This window comes from Camelina sativa, chromosome 5 (genome assembly GCF_030686135.1).
Source record: "Camelina sativa cultivar CO46 ecotype springtype chromosome 5, ASM3068613v1".
Taxonomy (NCBI): Eukaryota; Viridiplantae; Streptophyta; class Magnoliopsida; order Brassicales; family Brassicaceae; genus Camelina; species Camelina sativa.
In genome coordinates, this window is record NC_141884.1 from 31,513,618 (window position 1) to 31,536,685 (window position 23,068).

Consider the following 23,068-nt stretch of genomic DNA (forward strand, 5'->3'; position numbering starts at 1 on the left):
ATGAGTGATATCGTTGTGGCTAAACCGAAAGAAAGCAATCCCTCGTCCATACAATGTCCTATGCTTACCATCACCAACTATACCGTGTGGTCCATGCGTATGAGGATTACGCTCAGAGTGCATAAGGTTTGGGAAGCTATAGAACCAGGAACGACCGATGTTGAGAAGGACGACATGGCGAGAGTTCTTTTTTTCCAGTCCATACCGGAGGTGCTGATTCTACAAGTTGGAGATCTCAATAATTCTAAAGCGGTTTGGGATGCGATCAAGGCAAGATATGTTGGTGCTGACAGGGTCAAAGAAGCACGATTACAAACTCTCATGGCCGAGTTTGACCGACTCAAGATGAAAGAATCCGACACTATCGATGCTTTCGCGGGTAAGCTCTCAGAATTGTCAACAAAATCTGCTGCCTTAGGAGAAAACATTGAAGAACCAAAACTTGTCAAGAAATTCCGTATGAGCTTGCCAAGAAAGCGATACATACATATTATTGCTTCACTTGAACAAGTGCTTGATCTTAATACCACAAGTTTTGAAGACATCGTGGGAAGGTTGAAAACCTATGAGGAGCGGATCTCTGCTGAAGAAGAGGATGAACAATCAAACGACCAAGGAAAGCTCATGTATGCTAATACGGACTTTCAGCCTTACCAAGGAAACTATGGCTCAGGTGGAAGAGGTAGCGGACAAGGAGGATGGTTTAACGGTCGAGGACGAGGAAGAGGACGGTTTTGGAATCAATCAAACGGAGGATATAGGCAAGAGCGAGACAAGTCTAAGGTGGTTTGTTTTCGGTGTGATAAAACAGGACATTATGCATCAGAATGTCCAAATAGGTTGCTTAAACTCCAAGAGACACGAGAGAATGACCAAGAGGACACTAAAGAAGCTGAGGAACTTATGATACATGAAGTTGTCTACTTGAATGAGAAGAATGTGACACCAAACGATTTCGAAAAACATGATACCAATGTCTGGTATCTTGAAATTTGAGCGAGCAATCATATGTCCGGAAATCTCACATACTTCTCCAAACTTGACAAGACGGTCACAGGTAAGGTGCGGTTCAGGGATGATTCACGCATCGATATAAGAGGAAAAGGTTCAGTTCTTTTTATCACAAAGAATGGAGACAAGAAAATTCTGGCAGATGTCTACTATATACCGGATTTAAAGAGCAATATCATAAGCTTGGGGCAGGCTACAGAATCAGGATGTGATGTAAGAATGAAAGAAGACTATCTCACGCTGCATGATCGAAACGGTATTCTATTGGTAAAGGCTACAAGATCAAAAAATCGTTTGTACAAAGTCCTTATGGAAGGTGGCGAAACCAATAAATGTCTGCAGTTGATGGCACAGAGTGATTCTACTAGATGGCATGAAAGGTTAGGACATGTTGGTCTAGAAACCATAAAGAAGATGATACAAAAGGAGCTGGTAATTGGTATACCAAATATACCAATTGAAAAGGAAACGTGTGTCTCTTGTCTACTCGGAAAGAAAACACGGCGAATCTTCCCTCAATCAACATCTTTCCGGGCATCAAAACTACTCGAACTCATATATGGCGATCTGTGCGGTCCTATTACACCCTCTAAGTCTGCTCGAAACAGGTACATCTTTGTTTTAATTGACGATCACTCACGCTATATGTGGTCCTACTCTTGAGAGAGAAGAGCGATGCATTTAAACAATTCAAGAAGTTCAAGGCAATGGTCGAACAAGAAACAGGAGAGTCCATTAAAACATTTCGAACAGATAGGGGAGGAGAGTTTACCTCTCATGAGTTTCAAGAATTCTGTGATGATTCTGGTATTACAAGACACTTGACAGCGCCATACACGCCTCAACAAAACGGGGTGGTTGAACGTCGAAATAGAACACTCTTGGAGATGACTAGAAGTATACTAAAAACCATGGACATGCCGAATTATCTTTGGGGTGAAGCTGTGAGACATGCTACCTATCTCATCAATAGAGTTGCAACCAGAGCCTTGGACACAAAGACTCCGTACAAAGTTTTCAAGGGAAGAAAGCCGGTCGTTGACCATTTGCGTGTTTTCGAGTGTGTGTGTTATGCTAAAACAGAGGTTCAACACCTTAAGAAACTTGAAGATAGGTCTCGATTCTTGGTGCATCTTGGAATTGAACCAGGCTCAAAAGCCTATCGCCTGTTGGATCCAACAAGTAAGAAAGTCGTGGTGAGTAGAGATGTAATATTTGATGAGAGTAAAAGCTGGACTTGGAGTTATCTAGGAAGGAAGACACATGAATATGGTGGAACATTTAAGATAAGCTTTGAGGAGTTTGGTAATAATGGAATTAGAGGCGAAAATAATGCAGACATGGAGAGAAACGAAGAAGAAAGTCACGAAGGAGATAGCTTCGATGACAACGGTCAAGCTGAAACAGAGCCAGAAACAGAACCAGAAACAGAGAGTGTACAAGATGAAGAACAAGCTCAACCTCAGCCACAGTTACGAGCATCATCGCGACCCAAGACAAAACCTAAGTACTTAGAAGATTACGTGTTGCTCGCTGAAGCTGAAAGTGAACATCTCTTGATGGTCATAGATGGAGAACCGTGTGAGTTTGTGGAAGCAGAAAAATCAGAAGCTTGGAAGGAGGCTTGTAATAAGGAGATTGCATCAATAACAAAGAACAAGACTTGGGATTTGGTTGATCGTATTGTGGGAATAAAACCAATAGGGTTAAAATGGGTTTTCAAACTAAAGCGTAATTCTGATGGGAGTATTAACAAACACAAAGCAAGACTCGTAGCCAAAGGATATGTTCAGAGACATGGAGTTGATTTTGATGAAGTCTTCACGCCAGTTGCTCGTATTGAAACAGTTCGGTTTATCATTGCACTGGCAGCGTTGCAAGGTTGGGAGATACATCATCTAGATGTAAAAACCGCATTTCTTCATGGAGAGCTAAAAGAAACAGTGTATGTTACTCAGCCTGAAGGATATGTGGCTAAAGGAAGTGAGGATAAGGTATACAGACTGAACAAGGCACTCTATGGGCTAAAACTGGCGCCAAGAGCATGGAACACAAAGCTAAACAAAATTCTTAAGGACTTGAATTTTGTTACATGCTTCAAAGATCCTTCTCTGTATCGAAAGCAAGAAAAGAGCATCTTCTCCTTGTAGCCGTGTATGTTGATGATCTATTGGTAACAGGTTCTAGTCTAAGCATTATTCTAGACTTCAAAAGAGGAATGGCTTCTAAGTTTGGGATGAGTGATCTTGGTAGATTGACTTATTACCTTGCCATTGAAGTAGTTCAACACAAAGATGGAATCACGTTGAGCCAAGAAAGGTATGCAGAAAAAATATTAAGTGAAGTTGGAATGGCAGAGTGTAATTCAGTTCACATACCAATGGATGTTGGGTTAAAGTTATCTAAAGCAGCAGAGGAGCGAAGCATCGACGAGACAGAGTACAGAAGAAACATTGGCTGTCTTCGCTACCTACTTCACACGCGACCAGACCTCTCGTATTGTGTTGGAGTGCTAAGCAGATACATGCACGAACCTAAAGAATCTCATGTAGTTGCTTTGAAACAAGTCATTAGGTATTTGCACGGAACTTCGTCATATGGTCTCACATATTTTCGAAAAAACAGAACAGGTCTCATCGGTTATAGCGACAGTAGTCACAATGGAGATAAAGACGATGGTAGGAGCACAACATGTCACATCTTTTATCTCAATGATAGTCTTATTACCTGGTGTACTCAGAAACAAGACACGGTTGCAATGTCTTCATGTGAGGCTGAATTCATGGCAGCAACCGAAGCCGCAAAGCAAGCGATTTGGCTTCAAGATTTGCTGGATCCTCTTGTGCGAAAACATCAGTCTTAATGGACAATAAGTCAGCCATAGCTCTTACAAGGAATCCTGTTTTTCATGGCAGAAGCAAACATATACATAGAAGGTATCATTTTATAAGAGAATGTGTTGAGAATGGGCTAATTGAAGTGGAGCATGTTCCTGGAACAGAGCAAAAGGCAGATATACTAACAAAGGCGCTTGGAAGAATCAAGTTTAAAGAAATGAGGGATCTCATTGGTGTACAAGACTTGAAGAAGAAGGAGTTCAAGCTTAAGGGGGAGGATGTTGAATAAGCTTGACATAGCTTAAGGCCAAAGACAAGTATATTTAGCAGAAAAACTAAATATACATATTTTAGATTTAGGAGATATCTAATAAGTTAGTTTTCCAATTTGATTCAGGAAACTTTGTCTAAGGTTTTTACTATATAAGAAGATGCAAGGGTGTTGCATAACTAATGAGTTTAAGAGAGAACAAGAGAGAGCTTTAGGTTTTGAGTGATTTTCTAGGACATAAACTGGAGAAGCTAACCCACATATGCTTCTACTTCCACGACATTGTCTCCGGAGACAAACCAACCTCTGTCAAAGTCGCTACGGGTCCAAAAACGAACTCTTTTGCAACAGATTTCGGGTTGGTTGCAGTCTCGGATGACATAATGACGGTGGGGCCTGAAATAACATCAGAGGAAGTTGGTAGAGCTCAAGGGATGTATGCATCGGTTGACCAGAACAAGAGTGGTCTCGTTATGGCTTTTAACTTGGTTTTCACTAAGGGTAAATTTTCGGGCAGCACCATGGCGATGTATGGCCGGAACGCTGTATTGTCGAAGGTGAGAGAGATGCCGATCATCGGAGGTACGGGAGCTTTCAGGTTCGGAAGAGGGTATGCACAGGCCAAGACTTTTGTGTACAATTTTACTAGTGGTGATGCTGTGATTGAATATAATGTCTATATTTGGCATTAATTATTGCTTTATTGGGTGCATTTTAATTTTACCGCTTTTTGTTTAGAATAAAAGAAAATAAAACTTGTGGAAGTTTGGTGATTTTATATCTTGTTTATATATTATATGAAACTGGTAAAAATAAATAAAAGTTGTATTTTGTGTGATGATTATTTTCTAAACACCAATTTTTTTCATATTGAACGAGTAATAATATTCAACTAGTAACTTTATTAATCTATCATTTAAAACAGTACTATCATTGTCTCCATGAGCTGGAATTTGCATAATTTGTTGTAAATATGATCATCTCAATTCCAAATAGTCCTCATATCAAATTGTATTTGTTTGTTAGATTAAATCCATGGTTTGAACATGTATCTTCCTCTTATTCCGCGCTTGAACTCAGTAATTGTAATGTAGATTTAGAAAAAAATTGGCACTCAAAAAGAAAAGAGAGACAACAAATCATCAATGATATATCTCTCTTTATATGTTTTGTACTTTTTCTTCTCACTATTAGTAGGATGTAATATAATATCCAACTACAAAGAGTTAAACAAAACCTTTTATTTATCGTAAATTTAATGATTAAAACTTGCAAACTTATAAGAAATACATAAATTCAAACACAAAGGGAAATAAATACATATAAGAAACATATAAATTCACTCATATACGTAACCTTAAAGCTTTGAGCTAACTTGATTAACACCCGTTCCTTGAACTTTCTTGGAACCGATATCGTCCTCATCGACGACCAAACCTTTAGCGATATCTCTTAGCTACGGCTTTAGTATCTTTCCGATCCCATTCTTGGGCAGTTCTTCCAAGAACACAACCTTCCTGGGACACGTATAGTGCGGCATATTCTCACGGCAATGCTTAATCAGATCTTCTTCTTTGGTCATCGATTTCTTTTCACCTTTTTTTAGAACAACAAAGGCGCATGGAGTTTCACCCCACAGAGGGTGAGGCATGGCCACAACCGCAGCCTCCATCACTTCCTGGTGTTCGTAAAGAACTTTCTCGACCTCAATACTGCTTATGTTCTCACCTCCCGATATGATGATGTCCTTGGATCGGTCTTTGATCTCTAAGTGCCCATCAGGATAAATCACGCCTATATATCCGGTGTTGAGCCATCCGTGTTTAAACACTTCAATTGTTGCTTTAGGATTATTTAGATATCCTTTCATTATGTTACTTCCTTTAATGACAATCTCTCCAATTGTTTTCACGTCCCGTGGGACACTCTCCTTTGTTTTCGTGTTCTTCACATCGACGTCGGCTATGGCTAAGTTGCTTACCCCTTGCCTTGCTTTCAGCTGCATCTGTCGATCCGCTGGTAGTCTGTTTAAAATTTTTTCATTTAATCATTATGATTATTTAACATGGTTGTTGTGCAAAGTCTCTTCAACATGGTTATATATAAGATTCTACTATATAGATTCTGACATGGTGAATATTACCTGTTCCACTCATCTTGCCACTCACAAAATAGAACCGACCCGGTAGCCTCTGTTAGGCCATAGGAGTGCATCAACTGGAATCCCAATCGCTGCACTTTTTCAATAAGCGCAGCCGGCGGTGCTGAACCTCCAGTTAGTACCCGGACAGGCGGGGACCTAGATATCTGGCCGGTTCCACCTCCTTCAAGTAGAATTTTAAAGACTGTAGGAGCACAACACATGTGCGTCACTTCATGTAGATCTATGTTCTTATAGATCTCTAGGGCAGTCACACTTCTTATGCAAATGTTGGTGCCACCACGTGCAGCCACAGACCATGTGTGGGTTCATCCAGTACCGTGAAACATTGGAAGAGTCCAGAGATAGACCGGGCGAATGGCCATTTCCCAGCCAATAATTGAGCTCAAAGCGCTCAAGTAGGCTCCTCGGTGGCTAACCACCACACCTTTTGGTTCGGATGTGGTGCCAGACGTGTAGTTCAAAGAGATAGGGTCATTCTCGTCATGGACAAGGAACGTAGTTGCAGACAGGGAGGGTGTAGTTTCTGTTTCTCGGATGAGACCTTCGTAGTCTAACTCCTTGGAGGAAGGATTCGTAGTGGAACCGATCTCATTGATGAATATGATCAGCGAGTGAGCTTGTAACTCACCAAAGGATAGGAGACGGAAGACTTCTCGGTTCAAAGGAGCAAACTCATGGTCCACAAATACGACCTTTGGCTCGGCGTGGCGGAGAATGACGGCTATGGTTTTGGCATCAAGACGGGTGTTAATAGGGTTAAGTACGGTTCCAGTCATGGGAACGCTAAAATGCACCTCGTACATGGCAGGTACGTTTGGAGCCAAAATCGAGACCTAGACACAAATATTGAAGAATAATTTTAAATATCTTTAAAATCACCATCCCAAACAAAATAAGTAAGTGACAAATGACCTGATTGGTTACGAGTAGCTTTTGATTTTTAACTATAGATTTTAACTTAAAATTTTTAAGCTATAGACTTTTTTGATGTGGTTGTAGATTTTATTGTTAAAGTGTTTTGGCTGTAGAAATTAAAATTTTGGAAAGCATTATGTTTTGTACATAAAACATTAATTAAAGAAATATTTTGGCTGTAACAAAAAAGAAAAGAGAAAGATCCTAAAAATAGGATTAAAGAAATACTTTGGTTAATTATATCAATATACTCAAAAAACGTGTAGAAGAAGAGAAAAAAACAGAGAGAAAAAGCGATGGAGAAGGCGACGGTGGATCTAGGTTTCTGAATGTTTTACAGTGTGCTCGCGTCGGATTGTTATCGGGTTTGTGCGGTTCTCGGGGTATCTGATTCGTCTTCTCTATCTTGCCTCTTTTATGGATTCGACTAAATGGTTTTAGCTGAGACGCTTTAATGTCCGTTTGGAGATATGGTGTTAATTTGGTATCTTGGGTTCCTTTGGATAAGCGGATTCGGGATCGGGGGATTCGATCGGCTTTAATGGGCCTCGTGGCTGAGATATCCCAAATCTCTCACTCCTTGCGATCTGTTTGGTCTGTCCGATCTGCTATTACCGGCGATGGCAGAAGCTTGATTTGGGACAGATTTTTGATCTCATTTTGAATCAGACTGAGGATCGATTTGCAATGGAGAATATCAAGGTTTCGCTCTCTTTCTTTGACTGGTTTATTGATGATATCAGATCCTCTTCTGATTTCTGTGTATCACAAGAATTTTGCTTGCCTTTTTTGGTTCAAAAACAAACAGAGGACACGATTGGAAGATACTAAAGCATGGTGGTCACCGATTCAATGCTTTTATGTATGGGATAAAGGCTTATTTTTCTCTCGAATCGGATCGCCGTCTGATTCACAATGGAAATCAACATTGATTTCATTTTCCCTTTTGAATGGTTTCAGGATGATTCCGGATATTATTCTGATGCTGGCGTATCAAGAGGCTATCATTTGCCATTTATGGTTCAAATCGGTAGGTTTTATAGCTTATTGGCTTTGGAATGTTTGGGACTATATAAAGGATCGTGTTGTAGTCCTCAGTACTCATCACAATTTTTTCTACTTCCTTGTTTCAGTTCTCGGTTTCCTTGTTACAATTTTTGAGAGTTTTCTTTCCTTGTCTGGTTGGTGTGTTCGAGTCTGGGTGGTGAGCTTCATCATGTCTCAGAGTGCTTTATTGGGGAAGAATGTGGAGAACAAGAATGACGAAGGTATGGCTCCTAAGCGCAGAATCAAAATCCCATATTTTGATAACACAGCTTTGATAGCGGGGTACTCAAAAACAATGGTGGGTCGCTGTATGAATCCTAGGCGGCAGGATATGAAATCTCAAACGAGATTAAGAAGAGCTAAAAATTCTATTGTCGGGTTGCATGATGAGTCCGGGCGTTGGATTATGGAGGAGACTCAGGTGCAGGATATTGCAGTTTCTTATTTTCAAGAGGTTTTCACATCTACAGACCCCTCAGATATTGAGGAATCATTGGGTGAAATAAGCACGTCTATCACGGGTGAAATTAATGAGAAACTAACTCAACCAGTCACAGAACGAGAAATTAAAGAGGCTCTGTTTATGATGCATCCTGATAAAGCTCCTGGACCAGACGGTATGACGGCCTTTTTTTATCAGCGTGATTGGGACACGGTTAAGGCTGATTTAAAGCTTTCGGTAGACTCCTTCTTTCAGGATGATAGTTTTGACAAACGCCTAAATAAGACAAATATTTGTCTTATTCCAAAAGTGGATAAACCGACCTGGATGTCTGAATGGCGCCCAATTAGCTTATGTAATGTTGGGTACAAGATTATCTCGAAGATCTTATGTCAGAGACTACGTAAGTTTTTGCCAGCATTGATTTCTGAGACACAATCGGCTTTTGTAGAAGGAATTTTGATTACGGATAATATTTTGATTGCTCAGGAGATGTTTCACGGACTCCGCACCAACCCCTCTTGCAAGGGCAAGTTCATGGCCATCAAAACACATATGAGCAAGGCCTATGATCGGGTAGAATGGCCTTTTGTTGAACATTTATTGCGGAAATTTGGTTTTTGTGACAAATGGATTTCTTGGATCATGTGGTACGTGACATCAGTTGAATATAGTGTCCTACTAATTGGTCAATCCCATGGATCCATAATACCGTATAGAGGGCTTCGCCAGGGAGATCCCTTGTCACCTTATCTTCTTATCCTTTGTACTGGGGTCCTTATTGTGAATCTATGAAAAGCGGAAAGGTCTAAACTTATTACGGGTATTAAGCTCTCCACTGCTTGTCCGGCGATTTCTCATTTATTGTTTGCAGATGATAGTCTACTTTTCTGTCGGTCTACGAAGGAGCAGTGTGAAGTTATTTTGGGGATTCTCAGACAATATGAACGGATTTCTGGACAGCGGATAAACTTTCAGAAGTCTTCGGTTCAATTTGGACATACAGTAGATGCGGGTGTGCGTGAGGATTTAAAAGGCATTTTGGGTATTACCACTTTGGGTGGTATGAGTTCATACTTGGGAATCCCAGAAAGTCTTGGTGGGTCGAAAACCAAAATATTTTCTTTTTTCCAGGATCAGTTGCAAAAACGGGCTAGTGGATGGCCTGCTAGGTTACTGTCTCGGGGGAGGGGGGGGAAGAGGTCATGATCAAATCGGTTGCGACCGCTGTTCCTACCTTTGTTATGTCCTGCTTTCGAATCCTGAAAATAGTTACACGGAAACTTACTAGTGCAATCTCTAACTTCTGGTGGAGCTCTTCAGGGGAAACACGGGGCTTACATTGGATCGCTTGGGACAGGTTGTGTGTTGATAAAATGGAGGGAGGCTTGGGGTTTAGGTGTCTGGATGATTTTAATACCGTATTGTTGGCTAAGCAACTATGGCGGTTAATTTCAGTTCCAGATTCTTTATTTGCAAAGGTTTTCAAAGGACGATATTATAGGCATTCTGATCCATTGGATCCAATTAAATCTTATTCTCCATCTTATGGATGGCGAAATATGATTTCTGCTTGCTCTCTGGTGAACAAAGGACTCATTAAACGGGTCAGATCTGGGGCTTCCATTACAGTATGGTCTGACCCCTGGATTCCTGCTCAATCTCCGAGACTAGCATTGCGTTCAGGATCGCCAGCCGATCCAACGCTTAGAGTTGAAACTTTCATTGACAGGACACCGCATTCCTGGAACTTGGCATTGCTTTCGGCTTTTTTCGAGCCGGAGGATGTAGCCCTTATTTCTGCTTTACCCCTTGGCAATCTTTCCACACCGGATAGCTTGGGTTGACATTTGACAAAAACCAGTGTTTATACAGTTAAATCTGGATATCAAGCTTTGCGCTAGAAACCAGAGAGTGACTCCCCTGTTTCCGGCCCCAATATTATTCCTCTACAGGCATTTGTCTGGCAGATTCGGTGTCCACCAAAGGTCAGACATTTTTTGTGGCAAGCAATTACGGGTTATATGGCGACAACAGCTAATCTACGACGTCGTGGACTAAGTTGTGACATGGAATGTGCGATTTGTGGAGGGGCGGAGGAGACAGTCAACCATGCTCTCTTCTTATGTCCTCCGGCTAGGCAGGTTTGGGGATTGTCCAAATTCCCGACCACTTCGGGTTGCTTCCCCTCGAACTCTGTGTATGATGATATGGACTCCTTATTTTGGAGATTTCAGGTGATACGCCCAAATTCGAGGATCACTCAGCCGGATTAGAAAAGATAGAAACTCGCCAGGGTGCAAGGTGCAACAAGGGAGATTTGATGGATTGACGGGTCGCACAACAGTTGCGGAAGGCTGCTGATATTCCCAACTCCAATCACTGCTAGATATGACACACTAGTCCAGTAAGAGGAGGCTGTTGCTTGGATATTACTCACCAAGAAACAAAGAAGTGTTCTAGACAAAGAACAAAGAGATAGACTCATAAAATGAAAAGGAAATTGATTGATGATTCTCAAATGAGATTACATGTGTTTATATAGGGTTTAAGAAACTTGGTAACAAAGCCAAGTATTAATTGTTCTTGAAACTAAAAAGATAATAAAGATAGTAAGTTGAATGAAGATTTAACCCTTGGTGCATGTTTCTCTTCCCAAGGTGTCTTTCCCAAGGTGAGTTGAACTCCATTTTCGTCATCCTTCTTTGACCACAAAATAAAGTGATTATTTTGGGTTTTTTTGGGCCTGTATTATGCTCACAGTGGGCTGGACTTGATAGGTATCATCCCCAATAGAAATTCCCATGTTCTCTTTGCTCCAAATATCTTCAAATATCAAATGAACAGCTCCAGCAAGCTGTTTGGTCCTGGCCCTTGTCATTGGTCCAACATGTACAAGCATAGCATCCTCAGAAACAAGCTCAGCTTCCACTTGATTATCCTCATTGCTTTCCATTATCATATCATCAGGACACTCCTTTGGTAGAAGTGTTTATGTGGATTCTATGGTATATCTGGAAGGCCCGAAATGATAAATTGTTCAGCAACTTGGACTCCAATCCGGTAGCAATCTTACGGATAGCGGAAGAGGAATCAAAGCTTTGGTTTTCAGCTCAAGAAGAATCCCTAGGATCCTTCCCTCAAAGTGGCTCTCGACCTCTATCCATGTCTATGGCTCAGACTTGTGACGCGGTTCATGGTTATGGGTCTAGTCACCGATGCTTTGTAGATGGATCATATCTTGGAAGGCGACTGACCAGTTTATGGGTAGAGGATGGTATTGCATTTCTCCTGAGGGAGAATCTCCCGCTATGGGTGCATCTAATTCCCGCCTTATCTTGTCACCCCTCCATGCAGAAGTGGAAGCCCTTATCTGGGCAATGCGATGTATGATTGGTGCAGACAATGAGAAAGTAGTTTTTCTCACAGACTGTTCTGATTTGGTGAAGATGGTGTCTTCGCCTTCCGAGTGGCCTGCTTTCAAGATATATCTGGACGTTATTAAAGAAGATAAGGATGAATTCCTTTCATTCTCTGTTGTTCAGATTCCCAGATCACAAAATGGTAGAGCGGACAAACTGGCGCGTAGAGCTAGAGTGGAATCGCTTCCAATTACCTGTGTGAACAATTTTCCGTCTAATTGGCTCGTTTCAGCTAATCTTGTATTCTGCTGGCAAAGAAAAAAAAATACTTTGGTTGTAATAATTTTTTGGTTTTATAAAGTTTCTAAAGCACTTGCCAATCAAGACCACACTCCTAAGGATGGTGCAAGCAATATCCAATTTGCTAAGCATCATCAAAGATAATAAGAGAATGACAAGTAAGGTGAAAGGAAAAGATATACCACATCGTTTCTGGTGATGTTGAGAGAGAGGAGAAAAGCAGCGAGACGACAACAACGGTCATAGGTCTGAGGCCAAGTGAAACGATAATTTCCATAGATTATGGAAGTTCGATTGGGGTAACACTCGGAAGCTCTCTTCAAGAACGTTATGGGAGTTAGAGGAACGTTGTTTGCTTTACATAACTCAAGTTTATCCATCTTGTACGTGTGTATGTGAGTGAAAGGGTATGCAAATCCATCTAATATATCAAAGGAATAGTCGAAAGAGCTCACAGCCAATCTCACAAAAAATGACTGTTTTTGCCTTTAATGAAAATTGTCCTTAAAATATTTTTCAGACAAGCTTTTCTCGCCTATTTAGATTGGTGAAACGCACCACATTCATCCTCAGACTTAAGATTACTAATTTGCCATTAATGAAATTCAAAACTGGACGTTTTTACCCTTTTCTAAGTTTAAAAAAAAAAAAAAAAATTCAAAAAAACGAGAATCTAATAAATTTATATGCAATATCTCTCTTTTAAAAAATGAAAGATAAATATTAGAATACATTACAAATATCCGTTTAAAAAAAAATTATATTATTTTAAATGTTAAAATAGGTAAAGATAATTATAACGATATTCCTTGGATTCTAAATATAATCGACAATATAACCTGAATATATGTAAATGAGCTTTTGTAAAAAAAACCTATAACATATACCTCCATACTCAAAAAACCCTAAAATCATAAGTGGTTTTCTATTATAAATACTTGATTCCCTAATCATTCTCCATAACTCCAAAACAAGAAAAAACCCTAATCTATTATCATGTTCTCAAATTTTTATTTTTATTTGTATTATAATTTTGGTCCTTCATTTGATTGCATCTGATTTTAATTTTTAGTTCTCTCTGTAGTGGTTGTTTGTTTATATCACGGGATTATTATTGTTGTTTTTCTTTCTATTAAGGTGCTAATGATTTTCTGATTTAGTTTTCAATAACCTTTGATTCGACTATAGACCAATATTATCTTACTGACTTGATTTTGTTTAAAATTTGTTTTAGGGTTTACCGTGGGATTTTAGAACTACAAATCATGGTAATTCTTGATGTGTTTGAGAAGATATCTACATACAAAAAGATAAAAATAAAATTAAAAAGGTATTATTAGGTTTAATTTTTTGTTCCTTCTGTTTTTTTCTTTTTTTTTTTTTTTTTTTCTTTTTTGGAATTTTACTTGGATTCAAAAGTACTATAGTATTTGAGGTGCATGGTTGATGGGACAATAGTTTTGATATTCGAATGATATTTTGAATCTTTCGGACGATTAAGTAAAATAATCTAATTTTTAATTTTTTATCAATTAGCTTTCTCTCTTTTAATTAGGTTTTCCTAAACCCTAACAATCCATCTTCGAGCCGGTTTGTGATCACATGTGATTGTAAAATGTATGCTATTTACCACATCTATCACGGTTGCAACTCTTTTTTTTAATTCCCTTTGTATATAGATGTGCTTCTTCTTTTTTGCTTACTCTTTTTTTTTTGTGGGACTTATTTACAATAATAACAAACAAAAATTGTCATCTAATGCTCATGTCAGATGTATTTAATGTCTAAACAAAGAATGAATTGATTGTGTGACTTATCTATTATATTAATTAGATTAAATTTAAAGTATTGACCTTTTTATGTATATTACAAACTATTTTTTTTAAATATATATATATATATATATATATATATATATATGAAAATGCAGTCTACATGTATAGTTGATCACTTGATCTCATACACCTTGCGATATTTAATCGTTTGGATCATTGTTATTGGCTAAGGATGGGATTACGCGGTTTTGGTTGACGTAAGCATGCCTTTGGAGAGCTTCAATGGTTAACATCCAATGCTTACGTTACTTTATATAAACAAGACTAAATTAGAATCACAAATCTGATAAAACCAAAGCTCTCCATCAATCGACTTTTAATAAAGATGCTTACGTCGTGACTCTGCCTTCAATCTCCAGACTTTACCAACCCCCTCCATCGTTCCTTAGACCTTCTCATGGTCAGTTCTTCAAGTCTCTTATCTTAATTCAGTAGGACATTCTCTCAAATAATAATCTTTCAGTGGTGTCCTTTTTTCCTCAACCGCACACGGATGACCTTCACATAGAGGTGGCCTAAAATCTCCAAGGCATGACTCATCCTGTCTTCTGGCTCTAATCTCCGTCTCTTATTTTGTTGACCAAGACAGCCCCTGCTACCTGGCCGCCTGTTCAGAGCCCCATCTACTCAAGGCCAAGGAATAGCTGAAAGAGCTTTTAATTGCAACCAAGAAACAACCTTCAGAACCGAAGGGAAAGTCGCTTTTATTTTCTTCTTCTTCCTCTCGGGAGAGCCGAAAACGCAAGACAAGGGCTGAAAACGATATCTCAAGTTGGCCATCAAGGAAGATAAAGAACATTTGACATCCTCTCGAAAACTGCATGTGGTGATGGACTATGTTGAAGTAGTTCAACGCTGTCTCCATCTCGCCTCCTTCTACTCAAGCTTCCCTCAATCTTTTTCCTTTTCTATGATCAACCCATCACAAACTATTCATGTGCCTCCTAAGTAGTGATGTTAAAATGGGACTACCCTGCCCATTTAGACCCTGCCCATTTAAGTCCTGCCCATTTTAGACCCGTTTATACCTGCCCGTTTATATCTTGTCCATTTAGACCCTGTATCCTTTTAGACCCTGCCCATTTATTTGGCCCTTTTAGACCCGTTTAGATGAATTTTTTTTTTGCCATCAACGTTACCAATTCCGTATTGTTGTTTATAATCTCCCTTGATTTAGGTTATATATTAAAACAAAACTAAAATATCAACTTGATTAAGATTTCCGGTTTAATCAAACTTAATTTGGTTCCGGTTTAATCAAACTTAATTTGGTTCCGGTTTAATCATCAAAACCGTTCTTCTCCATCTTCTTCTTCCTTCTCCTCTCAAAAAAACCTAATTTTTTTTCTCCGATTGGTGGAAACAAGCAGAGATGGTTCTCTTTCCACCAAAGATCCATATCAGCCACAGCTACAACTTTACCACAACACAAACACGACGAGACTCCACCGAGTTTCTTTGTCCCATCACCGGATTCCTCATGTCGGATCCCGTCGTCGTCTCCTAAGGTCAAACCTTCGAGCGTTTCTCAGTTCAAGTTCTAGAAAAGAATGGAGCAGACGACGACTGAGAAATAATTAAAAACTAAGATTCACCGGATCTCTTTTATAAGTCAAAAACCTAGATAGGCGTTAGATGTTTTTTAGGGACAAAGCTAAACGACATCGGTTTACTTGGAAAATTCTGAAAATAAAATTAACGGGCTACCCGATAATATTTTGCTCAAACCCGTTAATAATCGGGTCTTAATGGGTCTGCCCGTATAAACCCGTTTATTATTGTAGATTTTTTAAGTGGGTTCAGATCTAAAAAAATAAGCTAGGCCTGTTTAGACCCGCGGGCTTAATACCCATTTTAACATCACTACTCCTAAGTCGCTATCTTTATCAGAGTTCGATTTATTTAGATTCAATTTTTTCATATATATTAATGGTGTTTAACTAGGATTCAATCATGTCTCATTAATATTATTTATTCTGTACAAACCTATAAATAATTTAATTTCACAAGTATATATATATATATATATATATATATATATATATAATTGTTTTATTAAGTGTACCTTAAGTTATGTACAAATTTATCAAAAAAAAAGTAGACGTTATGCCTTTGCACCCTAAGTACATGCTTAGAGCCGACACTTATACGATCCCATGTATGTGTGGAACAATTACGTGACTGAAGCATGCAAATTTGGATCTTACAAGAAAGATATACATCTAAAAATAAGAATTGAAATATATCTAAACCTAACAAAACTATCTTCATAAATCTTCAATAATATTCCTTATAAAATATCACTACAAGAAAACAGTCGATTTGCGATGGATATCTGCGACAGCATAACGCCCTCGCAAATTTGCGACGGAATTGCGAGTAGTTTGCGAGGAACACGAGGATACTTGCAATTCCCTCGCAAAATTTACGACGAGAAAAACCCTCGCAAATTTGCGAGGGAATTATTACAGATTTGCGACGCCGCTTAAATTCCTCGCAAAATACTCGCAACCTCCTCGCAAATTGCGACGGATTAGCGATGGCTTATTCCGTAGCAAATTTGCAAGGGAATTGCAAGGTGCGAAGATGTCGGTAGCCACGTTTTCCCCGAGTGTAACTGTTTTGTCGGTAAAACAGTAAAGTCCTCGCAAATCCCTTGCAAGGAAAAAATAATTTTAGATATCCCTCGCAAATCCCTTGCAAATTTCCCTAGCAAATCCATAGCAACTATTTTTAGTAAGCCTATAAATAGCAAGTTCATGATCCATGGAAACCACAACACAAAATACTTCCAACAAAAACACTTTTACTACCAAAAAAAATATTGTGAAAGAAAAAAGGCTAAAAAAAAGTCTAAACACTTTTAAATTCTATAATAATGTTTGGAGTCGGGCAGCATGAGATATACACAATGCGACGGATGTACAATTACAGAAATCCGGAGACCGGTGATGTGACGAGAGAGTTTTGTGATGGGTTGCGCGCTTTCATGTACCAAGCAACCAACCAAGACTTTGCTCGTGAAAACGGTACAATATTTTGTCCATGTCCTAAGTGCTTCAACGATAAGTATTTGGAATTTAATCTAGTGAAGAAGCATCTTTATAATAGAGGATTTATGCCAAATTACTATGTATGGTTTCGTCATGGAGAGGGTTGTAGCAGTAATGTTGGAAGTAGTAGTATGAATTATGCTGTTGATCAACCTAGTAATTATGGGCATCAAGAATCTGATCAATTTGGTTTTTTTGGGTATAATGAAGAAAATAGATTTCATGATATGGTTAATGATGCATTTCATGAAACTACTGCTGCATTTCCTGAGACTAATACAGAAGAACCCAACGTAGATGCACAACGTTTTTATACTATGTTAGATGCTGCAAATCAACCTATCTACGATGGATGTAGAGAAGGGCATTCTAAGTTATCATTGGCATCTAGGATGATGACTATTAAAGCTGATAATAACTTAAGTGAGAATTGCATGGATTCTTGGGCTGAACTCATTAAAGAGTATTTGCCACCTGATAATGTATCGGCTGAGAACTACTATGAAATACAGAAGTTGGTTGCGAGTCTTGGATTACCATCTGAAATGATTGATGTGTGCGTTGACTATTGCATGATTTTCTGGAAAGATGATGATAAGTTGCAGGAATGTCAGTTTTGCGGGAAGCCGAGATATCAGCCTACTCAAGGAAGGACGCGAGTGCCATATAAACGTATGTGGTACTTGCATGTTGCTGATAGATTGAAACGCCTATACCAATCAAAACGGACTGCAGCGGCAATGAGATGGCATGCAGAACATTCTACTGAAGAAGGAGAAATTACACACCCATCTGATGCAAAGGCGTGGAAACATTTTCAATCGGTATATCCTGACTTTGCTCAAGAGTGTAGGAATGTTTATCTTGGGTTGTGTACAGATGGTTTTAGTCCATTTGGTATGTCAGGGAGGCAGTATTTTTTATGGCCTATTATATTGACGCCATACAATCTTCCTCCAGATATGTGTATGCAAAGCGAATTTCTGTTCTTGAGTATTTTGGTACCAGGTCCAAAGCATCCAAAGCGAGCTCTAGATGTCTTCTTGCAACCTCTGATTCATGAGCTGAAGCAATTGTGGTATGAAGGTGTTCAGACATTCGATTCGTCGCGAAAACAGAATTTCAATATGCGGGCAATGCTAATGTGGACGATTAGTGACTTCCCTGCATACGGCATGTTATCTGGGTGGACAACACACGAAAGATTATCATGTCCTTATTGTATGGATCGTACCGAAGCGTTTCAGTTAAAGTATGGGCAAAAACCTTGTTGGTTTGATTGTCATCGTCGGTTTCTTCCCTTGCATCATCCGTACCGGAAGAACAAGAAGTTGTTTAGAAAGAATAAAGTTGTGCGTGTTCCTCCACCAACTTATGTCTCTGGAAATGATTTGTTTGAGTAGATTGATTACTATGGCGCTCAAGAAACATGTAAACGTAGGGGTAACTATCACACACCAGCAAACATGCCAGATGGATATGGAAGCGCTCAAAATTGGCACAAGTAGAGTATTTTTTGGGAGCTTCCATATTGGAAATTTGCGAGACGCGATTTGCGAGGAACTTTTGTCTCTCGCAAATCCCTTGTGAATGTCGTTTTGCGAGGGACTTGCGATGAATTCTTCCATCGCAAATCGGTTGTTTTCTTGTAGTGTATAAATTCATGCTGAGCCAAAACAGTAGAAGTCAGATTTATTAAGCTAAACGTATAATTTTGATTTTTTTTGGGTATTATTTTAGTTCTAGTAAAGAATTGTATGTAATATTGAGATAACTATAACAAATTTGACAGTTTGAAGAAGGTAATTTAAATCATGAGAAATATCATAAAATGACTCTAAAATAATTGTTTTAAACAATTATAGTACATCCACAAACTTCCAAAAACAACATTATTTACTTAATTACAATATTTTAAATTTATATATTTTTTATGTTTGGGTTCTCTATTTTACATTTAGGGTAAAAGTTTGAGGGTGGTAGGGTTTAATATTTAGAGTTTAGGGTTTAATTTTGAAATTTCCAAAAGCAACACGATTTACACTTTTTTTTTTTTAAAGAACACTATTTACACTTTTACTATATTTTAATCTTTTTTTTACATTTTTTTAGGTTTGGGTTCTCTATTTTACATTTGGGTATAGTTTCGAGGAAGTAGAGTTTCGTATTTAGAGTTTAGAGATTATGATATAAAATGCTATTTTAGAACATTATTGATGATTTGCTAAATTTGGAAGTAAAACTTATATTTGTGCTATTTATGAGAATTTTCCTTATATCATCGTATATCAGTTTAAAGTTTTAAATACGACAAAATAATAAAACTAAGAAGGGGACATTTAGACTATTCTTTTAGGTAAATACTGCAAATGTAAAAGATTGAAAAAATATATTTATTATTATCTTTTAAAAGACTTTTCCAAGTTTGAGATAAATATATATCTTGACAGAAGAATTCTTTTTCCTTTTTCTGCTCTCACTAAATGAAATGTCATATTATTATTTATATTGAGTAGAGTCCAAATTATGATCCGAAAATATGTCATTTTTGATTTTAAGAATATGTTAATATTCTAGACTCATTAGGTGAATGATAGTTTTTCTAAAGTTTAAAAGATATGTTAGTTATAAATTTAATAACTATATAATTCATTTAAAAATTTTCAAAATACAAAACCAATAAAACATTTCATCTAAATATTAAAAGTAAACAATTAAAATAATGTATCAGAATATTTTTCAATATTATAATTGTCTTAAACTATTATTGTTGAGTACATTTGGTCGTTAATGCTCGCGGGTAACTCATCTAGCTATGTTACTTTATGTTTATATTAGAAAAATTACATCCATTTTGTATCATTGAAGATTAAATAATAGCAATTTTTTTGGTTAATTATTTTCCATTTAAATTTTTGTTGGAATGGTTTTTAGTTCATAATTAATTTACCTTTTGGTTTGTTAAATTAGTTTAACTATTTTTAAAATATATATTTTTCCCACACAAGCATATGGGTAACTTTCCTATAACAAACTATATTAACTTAATTTTAATTTAAATTAAGCGTAATATCAATTACTGTGAATTGGGCTTATATTATACTTTGAGACTTTGTTAATGGGATTTGATACTTTTTATTATAGTTTGTTTATTTTTAAGACTAAAAACATTTTATTGACTATAAATTATTTCAAGAATGTGTTTTAAAAAAAATAGTAATTGGTGCTATATTAAAAATTCAAATTATTTTATATATAAACAAAAAAAAATCACAAACATTAAATAACCTGCAATATAACAATTTTTAAGATCATTGTTAGTTAAAAAAGGTTTTTGCCCACACATTCAAACTACTACTAAAAAGTTTCAAACATGTTTTTTTTAATAAATAAAATTACTATTAATTCGAAAAAATAAAATCTATACTTAATTTTTTATAATCATTAACTGCCCGCACTTACGAGGATGATCCAATAGAAGCACCGTACAACTGAAGGGACCGACCTTTTTTTTAGATAATAAATAATAAATATAATATAGTAAATAACCTACAACTAGTAGTCTCATACCCACTAGCCAACTAACCACAATCACAATCATCAGCGGAATAACCAATCTCAATATCCAATAAATATCCAATAATCAAATAACAGGAAACATAGAACCAGCAACCTAACAATGTTCTAATGACCCAACTCTAGCAACCTAGCAATGGTAGACAACATCAAACCGAGTCCTTAGAACATCCTCCTCTTCATTGCCTTTGCCTGTACCTGCACCACAAACACAAATTGAGATGCATGAGTATTTGATAAACACTCAGTGAGGCAATCCTCCCATCTACTGGGCTATACACACAAGAAATAAGATCTCCACATGCCACAATCAACAATCAATAAACAAACCAGGCAATATACAAAGCATGCAACATCCATCGTAGCTGAAAGAAGGGTGTCGATCGACACTGACAATCTGGTGTCGACCGACACCATGCCTGACACTCCCGAAAACCCTAGTTTGTGTCGAACGACACCTCCACATGGTGTCGATCGACACTCGCCAAAGTCTCGAGCAGCCCTCGCGTTGGTGTCGACCGACACCCCAACTGGTGTCGACCGACACCGATGCCAAGCATCGATTTCTTTTGATCAAAAACTCCAAATCTCGCCTCCAATCCGCTCCATGCATTCCCAGAAGCTAAAACCCAGCCATAGCAGCGACGAAATACCATAGAGAACTCAAAGAAACAACCACATAAGCACCCAATCACAGAAAAACTAGAGATCTTAGCTTAGATAAGCCAGGGTCATGCACTCACCTCTTTGTAGGAAGATTAAGACCAATAGCAACGAATCCAACCCTCCTAGCAAGCTTCTAGATCCTTCCTAGCTCCAAAACTCTCAAGAACAGCCAGGAATCTCACCAATCTCTCTCAAAATCTCAGGAACAATGCTTTTCTCTCCCTTCTCTCAAAAACAACAAAGCGGTGACAAAATAAACTTCCAAAACCATTCTTGTGTCGAAACCCGCTTAAATAACCCGGTTCAATGGTTTCTTAAAACCACACCGAACCAACTCGATTAAAAACCCAATCTGGCCAAACCAGAATTTAATGGTGTCGACCGACACTCCCTTGGTGTCGATCGACACCCATCCCCAAAAACCAACTTTTGGTTCGCGGATGTTACAATTCTCCCCCACCAATCTAGATTCCTCCTCAAATCTTGAACAACCATCAGCCAAGGACTCCCGTGCAACCGTCTCCACGGCCCGCACTCCTCCGACCAATCTACAGAAGGTCACCTCTAGGCGATAGACTCACGCTCCAGGCGTCATTTGCTCTCAACTTTTTGACTTTCCTTTACTCATAGGCCTAAACCTTGAGTTTTTATTGGCTCCTCATCAGACATAAGTCTGCATGCCATAATATTGGCTCCTCATTGGGCCTACACCCGCATGCCATAATATATAAGGAAAAATCAAAACTCGGCTCTCGGGTTGCCACCCTACAACGTGCCCCCGGATCGTCATCTGAAGTCGATATACCAACCATACTCCCAAGCCACAAAGTCTCTGAGTATCGCAGTACTAGGAGAACCTAAGTTCTCCAAAAGCCGCGTGCAAACAATTCTGAACACATCTGAGTCCTATCCCTATCCTGGTTTCCTTCCCGTGGCTCGCGTAAAACATCTCAATGTCCTACTAAACACATATCCCCTCACTGGAATACCTCATGACCTCTCAGGATCATATACATGCCACAAGAGCCGCCACAAAGGCCAAACAAAATGTCCTAAACAGGACCGCCACCAAGGCCAAACAAATATCCTAAACAGGACCGCCACCAAGGCCAAACAAATATCCTAAAGAGGACCGCCACCAAGGCCAAACAAATTTCCTAAACAGGACTGCCACAAAGGCCACTCTTCCCGAAGGACCGTCACAAAGACCATCTATTCCGAAGGACTGCCTAAACATGCACTCTGATTAAACAGCCCGCCACAAAGGCCACACAATTGGCTAAACAGCCCGCCACAAAGGCCACACAATGGCTAAACAGCCCGCCACAAAGGCCACACACGGCTAAACAGCCCGCCACAAAGGCCACACAATGTCTAAAAAGACCGCCACACATGGGCACACTGACTCAAAAGTCCGCCACTAAGGCCACACAAGCCCCTCCAAGGCTCTCCACTGCTAAAATGGACAAATTCTAACTCCCATAAAACTTTCCATATTTAGCACTTTCCATTTTTGGAAACTTCTATTTCAGGAAACTTTCCTTCAAAAACCCACTTCACGGAAACTTTGTACCCCGAGCACCAACTCA

At 38.5% G+C, this 23,068-nt stretch overlaps 1 protein-coding gene and 4 pseudogenes across 3 annotated transcripts; 4 read left to right on the forward strand and 1 right to left on the reverse strand.

Annotated features, from left to right (window-relative positions):
• Positions 1 to 996, forward strand: LOC147944550 (uncharacterized). The gene has a single exon (XM_087512635.1). The coding sequence runs from the start codon at positions 1 to 3 to the stop codon at positions 994 to 996; it is 996 nt and encodes a 331-aa protein (XP_087368761.1).
• A 2,233-nt stretch (positions 997 to 3,229) lies between these two features.
• Positions 3,230 to 3,874, forward strand: LOC147944551 (secreted RxLR effector protein 161 pseudogene; annotated as a pseudogene).
• LOC147944552 (dirigent protein 21 pseudogene) lies at positions 3,874 to 4,957 on the forward strand (annotated as a pseudogene). The gene is made up of 2 exons (XR_015598092.1): positions 3,874 to 4,081; positions 4,354 to 4,957. The product of XR_015598092.1 is annotated as a dirigent protein 21 pseudogene (transcript).
• Positions 4,958 to 5,436: 479 nt separating this feature from the next.
• Positions 5,437 to 12,729, reverse strand: LOC104789589 (butyrate--CoA ligase AAE11, peroxisomal-like; annotated as a pseudogene). The gene is made up of 3 exons (XR_015558510.1): positions 12,532 to 12,729; positions 6,263 to 7,116; positions 5,437 to 6,143 (listed from the first exon to the last, which is right to left on the reverse strand). The product of XR_015558510.1 is annotated as a butyrate--CoA ligase AAE11, peroxisomal-like (transcript).
• A 4,333-nt stretch (positions 12,730 to 17,062) lies between these two features.
• On the forward strand, positions 17,063 to 18,889 carry LOC147944553 (uncharacterized; annotated as a pseudogene).
• Positions 18,890 to 23,068: the final 4,179 nt, after the last annotated feature.

Excerpts from the sequence above, each read along its gene's own strand:
- LOC147944550 (XM_087512635.1), top strand. The coding sequence starts at position 1 with ATGAGTGATATCGTTGTGGCTAAACCGAAAGAAAGCAATCCCTCGTCC.